This window comes from Phyllopteryx taeniolatus, chromosome 20, assembly GCF_024500385.1.
Source record: "Phyllopteryx taeniolatus isolate TA_2022b chromosome 20, UOR_Ptae_1.2, whole genome shotgun sequence".
Taxonomy (NCBI): domain Eukaryota; kingdom Metazoa; phylum Chordata; class Actinopteri; order Syngnathiformes; family Syngnathidae; genus Phyllopteryx; species Phyllopteryx taeniolatus.
In genome coordinates this window covers 2,459,487-2,478,303 of record NC_084521.1, presented here as the reverse complement: position 1 = coordinate 2,478,303, position 18,817 = coordinate 2,459,487, and the positions used below count along the sequence as shown (strand labels likewise).

Genomic DNA, 18,817 nt, shown 5'->3' with positions numbered 1-18,817 from the left:
CTCAGAGTTTTCACAGTTCCCCACAAGACCACCCTGTTATTCACATTTGTTGTTTATGACTGTGGTGGATATTAAATGCCTGTTTCCCCTCCTCCTCTTGTTCCAGGGGCCATAACCAGAGGATGGAGTTCCTGGGGGATTCCATCATGCAGCTGGTGGCCACAGAGTATCTCTTCATCCACTTCCCCGACCACCACGAGGGACATTTAACAGTAAGAGAATGTCACCTGTTGTGACCTTTTTGAGTGTTGTACACTTGACATTGGAAATTTTGATGGAAATCAGGATGTTTTTTTTTTTGTTTTGGCGTGGGGGGGCTTTTTCACGGCACTTATACCAAGTGATGTGACATAAGCACACTTACAGTCCAAAAAAGTCACATTGTCACTTGTTAGTCTGTACTAAAACTCACCCACCTGCCCCCATGACTAGACCTTCATTTTCTGGAATTTAGCCCCACAGAAAGCATCCCGTGGGCAACTCTATTGAGTGAGTGACACTGAGCGTCACCCTGCACGGAAGCATTTCAAAAATGTATCTATTGCGAATGTTCAATAACCCACCGTGGGGCCAAATGAAGTTCCAAGACAAAAAAACATATCATCAAATTAATAAATGGCAGATTCCCCTTCCAAACAACAACTTCTCTCTTCTTCGCTGTCTTTCAAACACCAAGTCTTCAATACAGGTAAAAGCGATGTTTAATGTTCATTTATCCATTTCATTAGTTGTTTATATTTATTTCACATTGTTTCCTGAATGTTACACTATAGTTATTCTCTCTAAAATGTATTTTTGTTAATATTTATGGATGTCTGGAAAAGGCTAATTAGATCTACATTATTTCCCATGGGAAAAATTGCTTCAGTTTTCATAGAATTGAGTTTTCGTCAGATGAAGATTACTCTGATTAATCACCGAAATCCAAGTTCCACGCTAATGTTTTTTTCTTGGAAATACTCGAGGTAAATACGATCCCTAGGCTAGGCGCCCTCAGCAAAATATTTGCGGCTTGGAAGCACATACATCGGGCCAAATGCTTCCAACATGGATCAATGACTGCTTTTGCAACATATAAATGGGCACCACGTGTTTGGTAATGTTAACCGCCATTGACTCGGTTATTGGCTTCCACCGGCTTCTTTCTTATCATAAAACAAACAAAACAATGTGGAAATGATTTCGCTCATGTCTGTTTCTTAGCGGCAATTATATTTGCTAGCTGCTTTGTTTTGGGTGGGCGGGATAGTTCCTAGAAGGGTCACAAAATTAGCTAAATTGTCTGCTTTTGTAAGCTCCACGTGGCAACTGTTGCCAGCGTACGCAATTGTCCACCTTCTGTTGACGCCGTATGTGATGACGTCACATCCTGGCAGTATAAAACGCACACCTCATGTAGTTCCATGCGTGAAGACATTGTGACAAATGTCTTAGCAACCGTCAGGCACTTCCTTCTTTGGAGAATGACGGATATACTGAATTTTCCGTCAGACAATGGGGAGGGGCCGCTGTTTAGCTTTAAATCATATGTCACCTGCGCTCTTTTGACACCGTTGTCACACACACGAAAACAACACATTTTTACATCAACGCTTGTATCGCAACGTTTCTTGATGTATTTCCTCACTTCTGTACCGTACTCTCTGTACGTCATTCTTTTCTGTCCAAAAGTGTCAGTCAGGTAAGTATTCTTTCTCTCCGGTACGCAGTGTTTAGTGTGCGGCGCCGCGTCAGTTGTCGTGGGACAGAAGTGTTCCAAGGTTTGCAGTCGCGCTTCTTTGTTGGCAGTTTTTGCCGCTGAGGCTGTCAAGTGTCTCGGAGCTAAAGCGAGCCGCCTCGGCTTTGCGTGGCACAAAAGCGAGCGATCGCACCTTTTGAAAGACGCGCGAGGCCATTTTTACGCCACAACTCCCGCTCTATTTTTCCCCTCTTCTCCTTTTTCTGGCAAGCATCAGCATTTCTCTTTTCGCTCGCACGACAACGACGCCGACTATCAGCTGCAGGCTGCGGCGTTTGATGTGGGCTGAAAGCGGCGAACAAGAGCCGCCGTTGAAAGATGGAAAAAGGCGTGACGTCAGCCGCGTTGAAAGGCTGCGTTAAGAGGATCGATAGCCGCGGCCAAGTCACCCCAGTCGAGATAAGCTACATCTGAAATGGATTTCAATAAAAGTGCCTATTCAACTAGTGTGTGTGTGAGAGACAGAGCGAGGGAGCTTCACATCATCTTCCATTCTGTTTGCTCCCCTGCCATCTCGCTCCACCCTCCCTCTGTGTATGCATCTTGCAGCTATATTTAACATGTTTGTGTTTTTTCCTTTTGGGGACGTGGATGTTGTGCCTCAGCCGGCGGAACACAACGCCGTCCGCTCTGCCGCGAGTCAAGCATGCAATATTTACCAGAACGACGCGCAATCTCCACGAAACATTTTCTGGGGAATTACCGTTTCTGTCTGCGATGAATTATTTCACGTGGAACATTATTCGGCTGCTCCGGTGTGCGCGTTTTCCATCTCAGAACCTTGTTGGTACCAAAACCTGACGCGCGGTTACACTGCAGTCTTCTTTTTGTGGGCCAGGTTGGCTGAAAATCATCCAGAATTCAGGCCAAATGGGTAAAGACGCGCTTTAAAAAATTAAAGCAGCAATAAAGCACTGCAACGGTGTTGGATTTGTGACATTATTTCTGCTCGGTAGAATGCAACAAAAAACTGGAAATGATTCACTGCGCTTCACTTTTCCACATTTTGTTATGTTGAAAAATTGAAGCACTGTGAGTATTTTATGGATTCACTGTATAAAAAATAAAATGTACTAAAGGAGGCGACCCACCTCAAATGTGCGACCATTAAACCAAATTAATAACTACACAAAACCAGGATTTACACCAGCTATTTATCCCGGATTTATATAATTTATACTAGGTTATATAATCTAGACTGTTTTTCAGTGGAGTACAGACCTCCACTAAGGCCCAGCAATCAGAATAAGGATCAGAACCTACAAAGATACGTGCCACCAGTGTATAAAATTCATGCATTATTCACTGAAAAAAATTAAGGTAAAAGGTGGCTTTTTCAGCCAGTCTCTTAATGTCATTCCAAGTAAATAAAATCCTGAATTTAATCTTTCCTTGGCCCATGCCCCACGCCTGCACAATGTTTGCTAGAATTCGAGTCGATTTGTTGTAATTGCCTTGACATTTTACACCACAGCAAAGTGGACAGATTGAAGATTGAAAATATCAGAGGCCAAGATAACTATTTTCATACTTACATCATCAGGGAATGAGCATGAGCAGAAGGAGCAGCAGCAGTGTCTGACAAATATACATGAATAATAGATACTTTAAATATGAAGATGTAATTGCCAAACTGTACATGGATATATAGATATTAATATGCAGTTGATGTGAGTAGTAAAACTAAAATGTATCACACCACAAATTAGCGTTAAAAATAAATGGTTTACAGATTATTTGCTTTTGAAAACAAATGCCCCTTTTAATAGCCACTCAGCAGAGCAAACAAAATGTACGTGGCGAAGACTCTCCTTAACCTCCACAAACAACCCAGGCTAAACTTAGCTCCAAGCTGACATACAAACGCAATCTTCACCATACTTCCTTGATGCCAATTACTACTTTCCTATTTAGCTAGGGATTTGGAGCCCTCTTGTGACATCTTAGGGCATTATAGAAACTTCACAAAAACCACGAATAGGTGGGGTTCACTGTACGGTGGTACCTTGACTCACTCAACACAGACAGTAGTATATTCATAGTTATCATTTAACAGGGGCCTGGCCTAGTGAGTGACATCCAGAGCTACAGTCACAAAGTCAGCTGTGAGTGTTTTCTTGTCTTTGTGTGTTTTGCTGCCCGAATGAGTCCAATTTTGGCTCGCAACGGCTCGCAATTCGACCAAGCGACCGCTCGTAATTGCAAAAAAACTGTAGGTTGGGGCACTTGTGAGTCAAGGTACCGCTGGATTTAATTCAGCAGTCAACTAAATGTGGCACTAGTTGAAGCTGGCGCCGTGTGTGTTTGTGTTTTGTCGTAGCTTCTACGCAGCTCGCTGGTCAACAACCGCACGCAGGCCAAAGTGGCGGAGGAGTTGGGCATGCAGGAGTTCGCCATCACCAACGACAAAACCAAGCGGCCCGTGGCGCTACGGACCAAGACCCTGGCCGACTTGCTGGAGTGTACGTACAAACACAAACACAATTAGCTGTTTTACATAATCAAACCAAACGAGAGAGAACATCGTACATCAGCCCTAAAGGCGTGGAGTGCAACCAGGGCAAGCCAAGCTCCTCGCAGCCGCTGATGTGAGCCTCAGTAGTTTACAAATAAGTCCAGAATTTTTCCGCCCCTGCTGTCGAGTGTCGAGTGTTTTATTGCCTTTTTTTTCTTTTTTTAACCAATTTCTATATTTATTAACTTTTGGCAACTTGAGCAGCACCTCTTACCGGTCTACCGCAGGAGTCGTACAGAAACACCACTGGGACAAACTAAAAAAACTTCAACCCTATCAAAAGCATGTAGTACATACAGTATGCCAAGCACTTGTAATGCTGCCAGATACCAATAGCAATCTGAAAACCCCCCGTGGTTACCCTGAAGATCAAAGCTCAAAAGGCAATACACTCTGAATAGACGACTGCAAGCGCTGCAGCTGAAGGACGACAAGCTTGTTTAGTTGTTAGTTGATAGCAGCCCGCTGTTGCAATACGTCCCTGAAGGTGTCACCATCTTCTGTCACTTACGTGTCATTGATGACAGTCGCCCAATATTGATTGTGTGTGAACAGACGCCGTCCGTTCGAATAAGCACAGCTCGACACGTTTGGAAGCCATAAAAAAAAGGGAAGTTTCCGGGCCGCACAACTTTTCTCCATGTCTAGAAGGCTTTCACGCGTCTGTATTCAATAGCTTATTATTGCTCAGTCTTTTCTTTTCCAATCCCCCGTTCCTCAAGTGTGACTCAAAACGATTTGGCTGGCACAATCAACAAGACGCGGCGAGTGATTCACGGTCAAAGAAGTGCCCAATTTAGGCTGTTGACGAGAAGTGTCGTTAAATCTTCATTTTTACTGCTCGCATCTCGCGTCTGGGACTTACATCATGTAAACACTGTCATTAGTTTCTTTTAATAGAGCGTTGTGTTACTTTTGCTGTTACAAGAGGAGGAGGGGACACAGGCATTTAATATCCAACACAGTCATAAACAACAAATGTGAAGTGAAATCACAATATGCTGTCTAAAAATACTTTCTTTATTGTGTTAATTTGCTGATACTTTTTTTTTTTTTTAATTCCCTGTCTAAACACTTAACACTTTCGAACATTTCATCATACCTGTCATCCCTGTACTTAAGCGTTTTGGGGTTTCTTGAAAGGCACTGCATAAATCTAAGATATTATTATTATTAATGCTCGCGACCCATATCAACACATCGTTAAATATCAATATTTTCACTGCATTATTTTTTTTGTTTTATAAAACACTTCAAAATCAACAAATCAACTTGTATTTCTATGGTAAAATTATTTTAATTTGCAATTTTGTCATCAATTACCTCAATTGTCTCTTTCTTAGGTACATACTGTAGATATTGTTTTGTATTGTACCTGTTTTTCTTCCAATTAATTGAAGAAAACCAGCCGTAATGTGATACTATCGATATCATGGGGAAATACCGCAAAAATGTCATATTGCAAGTTACTCTGGGATTTCCACCACGAGTATATATGGTGCTGTATTGCATGTATACTTCTTCCAATTTATGTATTATTGCTGTAACGTGCTGCCGTCGATATCTGCGGAAAATGTTGTGTTTGTAGATTGCGACTTACTCTGATTCCCATCCCCTTTCCGTATAGTCATGTGGCTTTCTTCAGTACATTGATTAATGATCACACAATCGCTTGTCTCGTGATACTGCCGTGGTCGGTATTGTTGGGGAAATATCGTGATGTTGTATCACGAGTTACACTGCGTTTCCCGCCCCTAATATATATTGTGATGCATCATAAGTGGTTTTCTTCCACTATAACGATTATCGCACACTTGTTGTCTCTTTATACTGCTGTTATTGGTATCGTTCTAAAGATTTTGCAACTGTATTCTATTTTGAGTTATTCTGCAATTCCTAGCCCTAATATCTCAGAATATACATCTGATTCCCACCACTATTATATATATATATATATATATTGATTCTTTTGTTTCTATTTTTTTATGTATTATATTGATTATCTGACAATATCGTTGTACTATGGGTACCATTGGAAAAATATCAGTCATATGGTAACTCTGTGATTCCCAACCTTGGTAAATATCTAGGGTGTGTATATATACAGATGTTTTTTTTAGACTAGGTAGTGGAGTGGAGAGCTCAAAGGAGAATGGTCATCATCAAGTGCTGCAGTGTGCAGAGAATCAATCTCTCGGTGGGTGCAGCGAGAGAGAAAGTAGCCATCAGTGATGCAGGAAAAGATAAAAAAAAAAAAAAAAAAAAAAAAAAAAAAAAAAAACACCTCCCATCGTTTGCCTTTCAGATCGCGCCGTCGGGCCGCCGTCGTAATTGGCAGCGCGGGAAGGAGGCGAGGGTCAACTCGGAAAAAGGAGCGCGCCTCTTTTCCGCATATGAACGGCTGCGCCCCGCGGCTATGGTGGCCCCGCCTCAAATATTACCCATCATTCCTCTCTGGAGCGGCTAATGGCCTGATGCAGCTTCCATTTCAAATAGGCCGCGCACTTAGACTGACCTTATATCTTATCTCTTTTTCACTTTTGACTTCTCTGTGCGCATTAAACTGGCAGCAAAGTGCTGAGCAAACGAGTTCAATATGATCCATTGATTTGATGTGTTTGGAGGTATGCTAATCAGCAGGGTGGTACTATTCTGATCATTTTCATTTATGTGCATACTGCAGCTTAAATTTTTTTTGTGAGGTATTAAGATGTGTCTTGTTGTTGTTAAACATTTTCTTCCTCTTAAATCATATTATTCTAAAATAGTAAATTAAAATACGGTGAACCCGTGTATTTACAATTTAAACTATTAAAATAGACCATTGTTTTAAAAAAGTTTGGGGGGGCATCAATTACTCAGTTTTTCTTTATTCGCAGTAGAGCTCGATCCCTCTGAGACATTTTTTTTTTATCTTCCAGCTTTCATCGCGGCACTCTACATTGATAAGGACCTGGAATTCGTGCACACCTTCATGAACGTCTGTTTTTTCCCCCGACTGAAGGTGAGCGCCTATTGATAGCCTTTCACTGCCAGCACCTGATCAATGAGCCGCTGAGAGATACCAATTGGGGGAACGCAGGGGGGCTAATGGCGCTAGCCTAATGGCGCGAGCATTGACGCAACGGCTTCGTGCGGCGCTGAGATCGCTATTTTAGTCATCCTCAATGGGGATCGCGATGGTGTCGGAAAGGCTTTTCTGCCATGCACTCAAGACCAACCCCTCTCATACGGGCTAGTATCTAAGCTAGTTCTTTACTGTCCTGTGTGTAAGGTACAAACACGGGATGGCGGGAAGAAGTTCACTTCCTAATATTGGCGACTTAACTCTGACTCAAACCAAGTCATGTGACTGAAGTTCCCCACCTCTGGCTGCCTGTTCGTAAGGGGCCGCAAGCAGAGTATGAATTTTAACGCCCAGACACCCTTTGTGTTGAACGGAATCATGCTCGCTGATTGCCGATATCGCCATGTAGCTAATTATCTGAATACGTTAAGCCGCAACGGCAGTATGAACGCGCCGTGTCCCACTTGACGCGAGTTCAGCTTGAAGGATCATGGGCAGAGAAATGCAGGATGGAAAATTGTTTTTTTGTGACATTTTTATTTTACGGCCATATAAAGCTCATGTAGTAAATGTACAAAGAATCATCATCAACATCAGCCCTGCGGTCTCTGTCGTTGTTTTGCTTTTAAAGTAATAGCCTACAGTGAGTGTTTTCAGCGTTTAACTGCAAACAGTAATAACGATTTCAAAGCGCCTTTGTCGTGTAAATGAACGGCCAAAACCATTCTTCATTTGGGCTCGAGGAGCGTAAACGTGGGCTAATGGCCTCGGTGTTGGCAAGCCGCAAAGGCAGCTGCGCGACGCCTTGTGCGCGACTCCGGGACAAAGCTAGATATATCGGCGACGGCCTCCCCTCTGAAGCCTCCGCCGCGGTCTGATGTGCCGGCCTAATTGCCGTCTCGGTGAGCCTCTCTGGGGAGAATCCCCGACTCAGAAGGAGCCCGGCTCTGCGCCGCGGTCGCCTCATTTCCACTTCCAAGAGAAAAAGTTGTGGAGCGGCCGGCACGTGGCCTCGCGTTTCATCCAATTTGGGTGGAAACAGAGAAGCAATGAAGGGCCCTCCCTTATAATGACTTCTTCTTTTTCCCTGCACTCTGTGATTACGCGTGAAGAGAGAGTGAACGTCCTCCACTGTGCTCACAAAAAGGCCACATTTCTCTTCTATAGGCTGCAGTCGAGCACATGAGGAAGTGGGAAGGGGAAAAAGGGAAACAAAGTGCAATGCGGCAGTCTGAGAGGTTGGGAGCAATAAACCGAGAGAAAAAGGCAGCAGAAGCACTCTTTGTTGAAAATTAATAGGAGCAGACAGTTCTGGATTCAAAGTCTGCCTTTTTATGACAGGGCTGCTTCCCTGTTAATGGAAGAGCTTTTAAAAGTCCCCCCTGGATAAGAGAAATGTATCAGGGCGGCACACCTGGGAGACTCCCGGCCGCTTCGTATTTCTGGACGCGGATTGGCTTTTGTCTTAAGTAGCCTGTGATTTGGCCGCGCAACCAAGACCAGATGGAGAGTGCAAGGATGGCAGCTTGGGAGTGGGGGGGAGGTTAACGGGGACAGAAATGAAATAAAAGCCAGTGCAAAGCGGAGAGTTTGTTATTTTTCCCGTCTGTAAAAGGGGGCTGCTGTGATGACGCGTCCCCCTTTTGGCCTCGTGCGTGTGTGTTGCAGGAGTTTATTCTCAACCAGGACTGGAACGACCCCAAGTCTCAGCTGCAGCAGTGCTGCCTGACGCTGAGGACGGAGGGCAAGGAGCCCGACATTCCGCTCTACAAGTAAGACGGCGTTTGACCTTTAACATCAGGTCGCACCTCAACATGTAAAGCACACACGACATGTTCAATAGAGTAAAGGAGACGTCCATTTCCATTTTTATGGTGCATTACTTTACATTGCGTTACAGCCATGCAAATGAATAGAAAAGCAAACTAATGGAATTGCTCACATCCTTCCTCGTCTTTCTCACTTATGGTTGCAGGCAGACGGGTACAAAGATGAAGGTTTACAGGACCCCGTCGTGGTGAATGGCCGTATAAAGGTCCCCGTTGTTGCGATGAATAAATGCCCCCGCGGGGGGGCCCTCGCTCTTTGACGACACAAAGGTCAAGGCGAAAGCGTCATTTGACAAAACCCACGCTTTCCGAGCGCTGCCATCAGGGCCCATTTGTTGCCATGGCGACTGACAAAAACACGGTTCACTCTCTCAGTGTGATTAATCAGCGACGAGGATCACGAGCCTCCGGCGGGGTTAGCGTTTCAAATCATGGTTTGGAGTTTTAACCAGAGTTAGGGTTAAAACAACGGTTGGGGTTTCAAATTAGGATTAGCGTCTCACAGTAGGGTTTAAAACAAGGGTTACTGTTAAAAATGAGGGTTTCAAGTCAGCGTTAGGGTTGTAGTTTCAAAGTAGGGTTTCAATCAAAGGTTATGGTTTCAAATTAGAGTTTCAAGCCAGTTTTAAGGTTCTATGGGCTAGGGTTGCAAATAAGGGTTAGGGCCTTAAAGTTGGATTTCAAGCCAAGGTTGATGATTTCAAACAAGGGCTAGGGTTGGAAAATTAGGGTTCTAATATCGGGTTAGTGTTTCAAATTTGGGTTTCAAGCCTGGGTTAGGATTGAAAGTTAGGGTTACAATCCTAGGTTAGTGTTTCAAATTAGGGTTTTGAGCTTGTTGAGGGTTTAAGTTTCAAGATCGAGTTTCAAACTAGCGTCATGGTCTCAACGTATGGTTTCGAGCCAGGATTAGGGTTCTAAACAAACGTTAGGTTTAAAACCAGCTTCTTTTGGAGCACTGAAGTCATCGCCTATTTTCGCAATGTCCTCCCCGTCTGCTGGCGCGACAACAGCGAGCGCCGCGCCGCCGCCGCCGTCTTCCTCCGAGCGTCTCGTTTGCGGCGCGCCCGAACGGGAGGTGAATTATTGACGAGGTGTCAGAAGTGACCACGTTGCATTCAAAATGGATCCCACGCTCTCCTCAAATAAGTCAACTGCGCGTGAATAATTCAGGCGGGCGCGCGGCGCGTGTTTATGCTAATGTTAACATTTCAAACAGCGCCCGAGTTTTGTTCACGCATCGGTCCCTGCAGAAGAAGTGCGAGTGACAGCTTGTCTTTTTTTCTTCTTCTTTTTAAGCGAGGAACATCATCATCCTCTCTTCCTTTTCTTTGTTTACCCTTGCAGTCCTTCAAATGTTTTTATTTGGGCTGCCTGCAGCTTTTATCAGAAGGTACTTGATATTGAATTTGGATGGAGAGAATTCAATTGTATTTGTTGCCATGGCAACTGGCAAACATGATTTAATCTGTTGGGGAGGGCGGATCTCAAGTAAGGGTTAGGGTTTTGAGCCAAGGTTAGGGTTCAAAAGTAGGCTTTCAAATTAGGATTTGGAAATTAAGGTTTTGAGCCAGGGTTAGGGTATCAAAGTAGGGTTTGGAGCTGGGGTTAGGATTTAAAAAAACGGTGTTAGTGTATCAAACTTATGTGAGAGTCCTAAAGCCGGGTTTCAAGTCAGGGTTGGGTTTCAAACAAGGGTTGCAGTTTGAGGGCTTTGAGGTGGCGTCTGCTCCAAATAAATGAAGAGCACTCCTGTCCGCCTTGTGATGAATTACAGTAAATGTGTTCCTCTTAAAAAGTGTTTTTGTTCCCCAGCGTCCTTTTAGTCTTTTGTGTCCCCTGAGCTTGGGGCTCATTACGTGGCAGCCCTCCTCGCTCTCACTGTGTTTTTTGTCTTTGTGGTTTTCAGGACGCTGCAGACGGTGGGGCCGTCGCACGCGCGCACTTACACCGTCGCAGTCTACTTCAAGGGCGAGCGCATCGGCTGCGGCAAAGGCCCGAGGTGAGCGAGGGGCCACACCTCGGGGGGGGCGGCGCTGAACCGGAGGGACCCCAATCAGCTGACTGTACCGCCGTCACTGACCTTGGCTTGATAGTTTCATTTGAAAGCTTAAGACAAGACCCTTACCCAGGCTTGAAACCCTCATTTGACACCTTACCTTGAAACATTAACCCTAACTGGAAACCCTAATCCAGCCTTGAAACCCCTACTTAAAACCCTAATTAGAATTTTCATCTTGAAAGCCAAACCCTGGCTTGAAACTTTAATTTGAACCCCTAACCATAGTTTGAAACCCTAACCCTAATTTGAAACCTTAATTTAAAACCCTAACACTGCCTCAAAAGACTGATTTCAAACTATAACCCTGGCTTGAAACCTTATTTGCCCCAGTTTGACGATAGGTGTAATACCCTAACCCTATTTTGAGACCCTGACCCTTGTTGAAAAGCCCAACCCTTGAATAAAACCCAAACTCTGTCTCAAAAGCCGGATTTGAAACCATAATCCTGTCTTGAAACCCTAATTTGAGACCAGAGCCCTCATTTGAAAGCCTAACCCTGGATCAGAACTCAAAATTTGAAACCATAACCCCTTGCTTGAAACATAAACAATGCATAGCCTGGGTTTGGAACCATATATATGTTGTATGACCTTCGTAAAGGGGAACTAACCCAAGATGTCAAAACTTTCAGTTGTATTTGAAATGTTCATATCTCCTTCATCCGAAGCTCTTTACCTAAATCGACGAAGTATTCTTTAAAAAAGTGGTTAAAACATCTTAACTATTCGCCTACATCTTCACACTTGTGAGTATGCGAATTCGTTGCCACTAATATCAACACACCTTCCTGAAATCATGTTCAATTGCTAAATTTGTTCGCTAAAAATATGACAAATTACGCTGTCACTGGTTAAAATTGTAAAATACGGCTCCAGTCGCCGGCGTTAGCCCGGGAGGCTTGCGACAGCCGACGGCCTCCTTTTTAAAAGGCAGCCGAATATGCCAAAAGGAATCTGCACACTTTAGCGTTCACGCTGACAGCCTGGCACCGTTGCACTCTCTACGAATACTTTAACAACCAGGCTTACGCGATCGAATGTGTTGTAAACAAGGCAAACGCGCTAAAGTAATTGTGACGTCACTTTCGGTGTGCAGCTGATGATGGTTTTGCACCATACGTTGACGACTTATTCATTTTTTATTCTTATTCCACGATCGCAATATCTGAATATCATGTTTGGACTAGTGCTGGCACATAAGTGTTCTTGCAAAAAAAAAAAAAAAAGACAAGGGTTTAGAATCACTTTAACCCAAGTAATGACTTGATCCAACTGTGGGACTCCACTTGCTTGATTTTTTTAAATTTAAAAAAAAAAAAAAAAAAAATGTGTCCCCTCCTCTCTCTACACTGCACCTCGGAACTTGCTTAAAGGTTAGAGGTTAAGACTTGAGACTTACTTACGACTTGCACATATGCGACTGACTCCCCCCCCACCTCCGGGGCGAGCCGAGGAAGGGCCGTCTTGTTGCTAATGGGCCGCAGAGTAACGGCGGCGCTTCATCGACGGCGTTTATTACAGCAATTAAGCTCTTGTCGGGCCAGTTCTATCGGGAGACACATTATGCGCAATGAAAATGAATCGATCCATTATTGATTTGACGTAAATTGTGTTATGGAGAAGCGGGAGCGTCGGGCAGATGGCGAGAGCAGGCGGCGAGTCTTTTTGCTGCTTCCCTTCAGGCGGGAGCACTAGCTCACCACCCCGCGGGACATTAGGGTTTCAAACAATGGTTTCATATTCGGGTTTCAAGTCTGGATTATAGCGCTTTGAAATGCTAGCGCCTGCCATTGGTCAAGAGAAAGTAGCCAGGGTCAGGCCTTCAAGTTAGGGTTTCAAATTCCGAGTTTCAAGAAAGAATTTGGGTTTCAAGACATGGTTAGGCTTTCCAAATTAGGGTTTCAAGAAAGAGTTTGGATTGAGCCTGGGTTAGAGTTTGAAATTATACTTTCAAGCCTGGTTTTGGTTTTCAAATTAAGGTTTCAAGCCAAAGCTCGGGTTTAAAACAAGGGTTATAGTTTAAAAATTGTGGCTTCAGGCATGGGTTAGGGTTTCAAATTCAGGGTTTCCAGACAGGTTTGGGTTTCAAACAAGGACTGTTTTCTCTAATTACGGTTTTCAGCCAGGTTTACCTTTTCAAAACAGTGTTTAGGTTTCAAGTGTGGGGTAGGGTTTCAAATTAGGGTTACGAGACAGGGTTAGGAGTAAAAAACATTATTATTTTTCAAATTAGGGTTTTGAGCTTTTTTTAAAACAGGATTAGGATTTCAAACAAGGGTTTCGGTTTCAAATTAGGGTTTAAAATCTGTTTTTTAGGGGTTTCTAACCAGCGGTTATGGTTTTAAAATAGGGTTTCGATCCAGGGTTAACGATTCAAACAAGTGTTGACTTTTCAAATTAGGATTATGAGCTAGGTTTAGGGTTTCAAACAAAGGTTGTGGTTTCAAATTGGGGTTTCAAGCCACGATGGCAGCTAAATCCACCTTGAATGTATCACAGAGTGATGAGAAAATCCGCAAAGCGAGCTAATCGGCAGATGAGTTGGTCTCCCGCATTTGCGACTGTTTGTGCATCAACGAGCTTAAGGCTGCGCACGGCAAAATGCGCGCGTGGCGAGCGAAAGCCCCGTCGTGGCGCCGGTGCCGCTACCTGCCGTTGTTCCAAACAAAGAGGAAGAAATCCCTTCGAGGGGGAAAATACGCCAGGAGACCTTACCGACCTCTCCTCCTGTCTCTCTCTCACGTAGCATCCAGCAGGCGGAAATGGGAGCTGCCATGGACGCACTTGACAAATGTGAGTTGTTTGGACACACACACGCACTCTATCGCGCACACACAGGCCCACACCATTGGCCTTAGTTTTGGGAACGCTGATGCTCTGGCACCAGTCAGGTTTGGTGCCGGTTGGTCACACAGCGTCGCCACCGAGCCTCGTGCCGACGTTCTTCAAGTCGCTGGCGGCGCTTGTGTTGGTGCTGATGTCGGAGCCCGCGTGCCGTTTGTATGTTCGCGTTTGAAGGAGAGCCCTCAAGGATCCTCGGGGCATCAGAACTCTTCTTTTGGTCCTCTTCACAGCGTCTCTTCTTCTGCTCGCTCGTTGTTTTATCTTGTCATCAAAGTCTACTTGAAGAGAAGAAAAGCGTGTCCTTCGCTGCACAGCCAAGTAGTTCCAATACTCCACATTTGCCTCTTAGGAAATAGTATTTCCGTTTTGCCATCTTTTTGTCTTGCTGTTTGAAATGTGCAGCCGGATCTCGTGCATTTTTTATTAAAGACAAGAAGTTGGGATAGATGATCATTTTCAACATGAGGCGCAAGTAGAAATGGAGGTGTCAGAATGTACGACCAAAGCAACTTTACTACAGTACTAAGACATTTAAAAAAACAACTAGGAACTTTAGCATTTAACTAGGAACTTCACCATATTCAGAACCCTACCACAGAACTAGGACATTCAGCACAGAACTAGGAACTTTATGAAAACACTAGTAGCTTCACCACAGTTTTAGGAACCTTACGAAAAAACTAGTTCCTTTACCACAGAACTCGGAACTAGGAACTTTACTGCATAGTTAGCCACAGACCTAGAAACTTTATCACTGAGTGCAGTGTTTACCAAAGACAGAGGAACTTTACCACATTCATTTGACCACAGAACTAAGAACTTAAAGAAACTTTGAAAGAACAAGGAGCATTGTCACGGACCATCTACCGCCACCTATCGACGTGGAGATGTATTGCCGTTACTTTTACTCCCTTGATTGGCATCCATGTGAAAAACTTGAATTTGGGTGCAAAAGCGCCTTGCTTTTTCTCTCTTCTGATTGGCGACAAATCACAAAGCTAGAATACGGGTCTTTTTAAAAACCTCTTTTCGCTTGTGGACTCCATTCCTGTTGCTAACGGAGCGTGCTACCTGATGGAAGCACACACGCACGTACGATGTCACGCGTTTACTCTTTGTTTTTTAGAATTATTAACACGGCGAGTGAGTACTTCACTTATAATGCTGGAATAATAGAGCCCATATTAGCGTAAATATTTACATAATATTCGCCCACATGCACCGACGGCAGTATTACATTTATTTACAGCGCTAGGGGGGTTTGTTTTATCGACTGTGTCGACTTCTTGAGTGCCGGTTTGACTTCCTCGTATCCTCGCCGCTTGTGTGGGTTTGTTTGTGCGCGCGCGACAGTGATATTCCCATCCTGACTCAGCAAGTCCTCTCGAGCCCCCGATGTGTGTGAGGCCTCGGCGTCATTTGTCAGCACAGCGTTTCTAATCAAGGACACGAGTTCTGCTGTCATTGATCGTCTACTTGAGCCTGGCTCCTCTCGTACGCGACATGCACCTCGTCGTACGGGCCGGATCGACCCAAACATTCCCGCTCTCGGCTGCTGCGCTCGGTGTGTCAGGATTCATTTCCATGTTTTATTTAAGCCCCTCTGAGCCGGACTCAACTTTTCTGCCGACTGACAGCATATGTGACTGCCGTCATGTCGGCCGAAAAAGGCGAGGATGAAGACGAGGCCACGCTGGGTCCGACAGCTGCGGGCTCATTAAACAGGCCTTTCTGCTATCTGTGGGGGCGTGTGCGTGAGTTCAGCCGGTCCACGGGTGGCGCCGCTGAACCACATCTCGCACTTTGACGGGCCGCGTTTTGACGTCTGCTGCCTGCACGCGTCAGGGCAGGATTAAATGTTAACCAGGCCACAGACCGACAGCAACATGAGTGCAAACAAATGGAGGCGAAAGGCAGCGAGGTGGGCGAAGAGCGGTGAGGTAGGGAAAGAGCTGCGAGGTGGTCGAAAAGTGGAAAGGTAGCGGCGAGGCCGGGTAGGCGAAGAAGAGCAAGGTAGGCAGAGTGGTGAGGTAGGCAAAGAGCGGAGAAATAGGTGAAGAGTGGCGAGGTAGGCGAGGGATTCTGGCAGAGGTGGATGACGCTCTTTGGGCTAAGACCACGGAAGAAAAAAACAAAAACGAGATGCTTAAGCAGCTCATTCCCGGCTCGCCCTCTCTTTTCCCGACAATGCGATGACTGTTGAAAAAGGGGCGGCGTCTCAATTTTAGCCTGAAGGCAGCTACGTTCCCTGTAAAGCTCTTAATCTCCAGATAAAAGTGTCTGATGTAACGCAGGCAAAGCGGAGCGTGAAGGATCTCTCTTTGTTTGCCCTTTGCCGTGGAAGGAAATCCCTTCATTGCCGCTTGGCGCGCGTTTGGCGTGTTGACCGCCGTGATAGTGGTGAAAGACCGAGCTCATCTTGTCTAAAGCTGGGCACGCACGCACTGTGGGACTAAGACCCGTTTCTTGCCCACACACTTTTCAATTGACTGGTTTCATGTTGTGGTGTGTACAGACGGAAACCAAAGGAAACGATTTTCTGTCAGGAATTAGATCAAGTGCAGCATGGTTGAATAGCGGTTAGCATGTCTGCCTCACAGATCAGTTCCGGCTTTTCTGTGTGGCATTTGCATGTTCTCGATTGGGGTCGCATCCAAATCACAAAACGTCGTCGGTCGAGACCGTTGTAAACCGGTTTGCTAGTGTAGAACTTGGGCGACAGAATAATTAAGCGCTGCTTTTTCCAGGCTCGCTGTCGTATGTGCAAAGCCTGCGTGTTCAGGAATAGCGGGAAACCGCAGCCAGAGTGTGAAGTTTTAAAACCTAAGGCCTGGTCCACACGCAGAAGATGACAGACGCCAGATTAGTTCACGTTTTATTATGTTTTATCCTATAAAATTTGACACTGAGGTGTGTTAAAGGCGATCTGTCCCGATAATAGGATCCGAAACAATCTTAAATATTATGTTCAATATTTAAGACCAAAAATCTTTGTGTGTGGGGAGAAAACCGACGACTCCAGAGTCATGATTCTGTCAATTGTGAGGTGAAATGGAATAAAGCTAATCGAGAAGCGACCTGACTGAGGAACAAGAAGCGGGCATAAATCAAAACAAACATCCCCAACTCGAAATACAAACTTACTAGGATAATAACACCAGCCGTTAGATTCATTTGAGAGCTCCCCTGTAGCTCACTCAGTAGACTATAATTTCCACTTTCACGCTGTCTCCAGGATTTTCCTCCCTCCCTCGCTCTTTTCTCTTTTTTAGTTGAAGATTTTCCCCTAAAAAGTAGTTCCAAGCCCATAATAATTCCCTCCTCTCTTATGGCCGCTTCCATGTTGCGTCTTTAGTTTCCCGGTTGTTGCTGTTTCTTTGTTTTATGTGAGATAACGTTTGATTTCACGCAACATTTCTGTCTACAGATCTTTAAAAAAAAAACAACAACAACAAAAAAAAACTATATAGAGATTTCCAAAATCCTTGTGGGTGTACCAGGCCCAAGACTCAATGGCTTTGTGAAAAGCAATTATCTCTGTCCCAGAAGCAGACACTGACGTCATCACTCATCAAATTGTTGAGTGTGCAAAGCCACAACAACAAAGTGTATGAAAGGCCCAGCCGAATAAATGTCAGCGTTACCATCTTGCCAAATGGCGGAAGGGCAGTGTGAAAGGGCCTTTCGAGAGTGGAATGGGACCGCGTCCGTGTTTTACCGACGGGACTTAATTGGAACAACTTTTTCCACTTTTACGCGCAATACCACCTCGTAGTACCTCGGTATTTTGGATTCTGTAGGCCAGAGATGTTCTCTGGGCTGGACTTGGCGTTGCCAGATGCTGCGTGAAGTCACTCGGCATGCAGAGGAGGCGCGTCCTCCCCTCAGAGTGACAGGCAGCTGAGATTGGGCAACATGACCACCTGTGTGTTCTCTGGCGACACGTTTTAAATAATGTAAGTGCCCACTCAAGACATCGCCGAGGCAACAAGTGCTCATTTGCATATTGTCACCGCCGTTATCTGCAGGCGTGTTGAGGTTTTGTCAAACCAGACGGTCCTTGTTGAGAGGTGTTGATACCGACGAGTGACTCGTCGGTGAGCAGAATGAAAAGCAACAAGTGTTTCGTTAAGCGTAGAGTGTCTGCGGGTCAGAGTGCAAATTAGAAAGTCACAAGCATCTTTTCAGCTTTGGTTTCCACTTGATTTCTTGTCAGTCAGCCAAAGAAAGAACCCCCAAGCTCAGTGGAGTTTACCTCCTTTTCAACTGTAGCACTCACAAGAACACATTTATGAATCCACCACTCAGTTTGTACAGAAAATTGGGTCAATTCAGTTTGAGTGTGACCTTGCACAAACCGTTCCGAAGCAAACGGCTGTCCAAAAATATCCCTTTCAGCCATTTCCTATAGCGCTTGTCCTGATGGACAAGCAGGTGAGCCCTGAGTCTTTGGACTGGTTGCTTGTCGCAAATGTCTTCAATTAAGATGTGGTAGTAGTTGCTTTCTTTTGCTTTTTATGTCTGTTTATATATATATATATATATATATATATATATGCAGTACTGTCCAAAGTTCTTGGGCCCTCAGTAGATTTTTCATTTTTGCAATGGCATAATGATCATGTATAACTAGAATGCCACCAAGTATAGCAGAGACCTCCACCAAGACTGAACTATTCATTAAAATGAAAACAATGAATAGCTTTGTATTTGGGATGAGGAAACAGATAGGAGATACAGTACCAATATGATTGTGAGAGTT

The 18,817-nt window shown here is 44.7% G+C and overlaps 1 protein-coding gene across 3 annotated transcripts in view; it reads left to right on the top strand.

Annotated features, from left to right (window-relative positions):
• drosha (drosha ribonuclease III) overlaps positions 1–18,817 on the top strand; it is an 88,061-nt gene that overhangs the window by 66,817 nt on the left and 2,427 nt on the right. For all 3 annotated transcript variants that reach the window (XM_061757596.1, XM_061757593.1, XM_061757595.1), the window contains exons 26-31: positions 107–212; positions 4,059–4,200; positions 7,175–7,257; positions 8,989–9,092; positions 11,059–11,151; positions 13,958–14,004. In XM_061757596.1, coding sequence (XP_061613580.1) covers positions 107–212; positions 4,059–4,200; positions 7,175–7,257; positions 8,989–9,092; positions 11,059–11,151; positions 13,958–14,004 — 575 coding nt within the window. The remainder of the gene's footprint in view (positions 1–106; positions 213–4,058; positions 4,201–7,174; positions 7,258–8,988; positions 9,093–11,058; positions 11,152–13,957; positions 14,005–18,817) is intronic.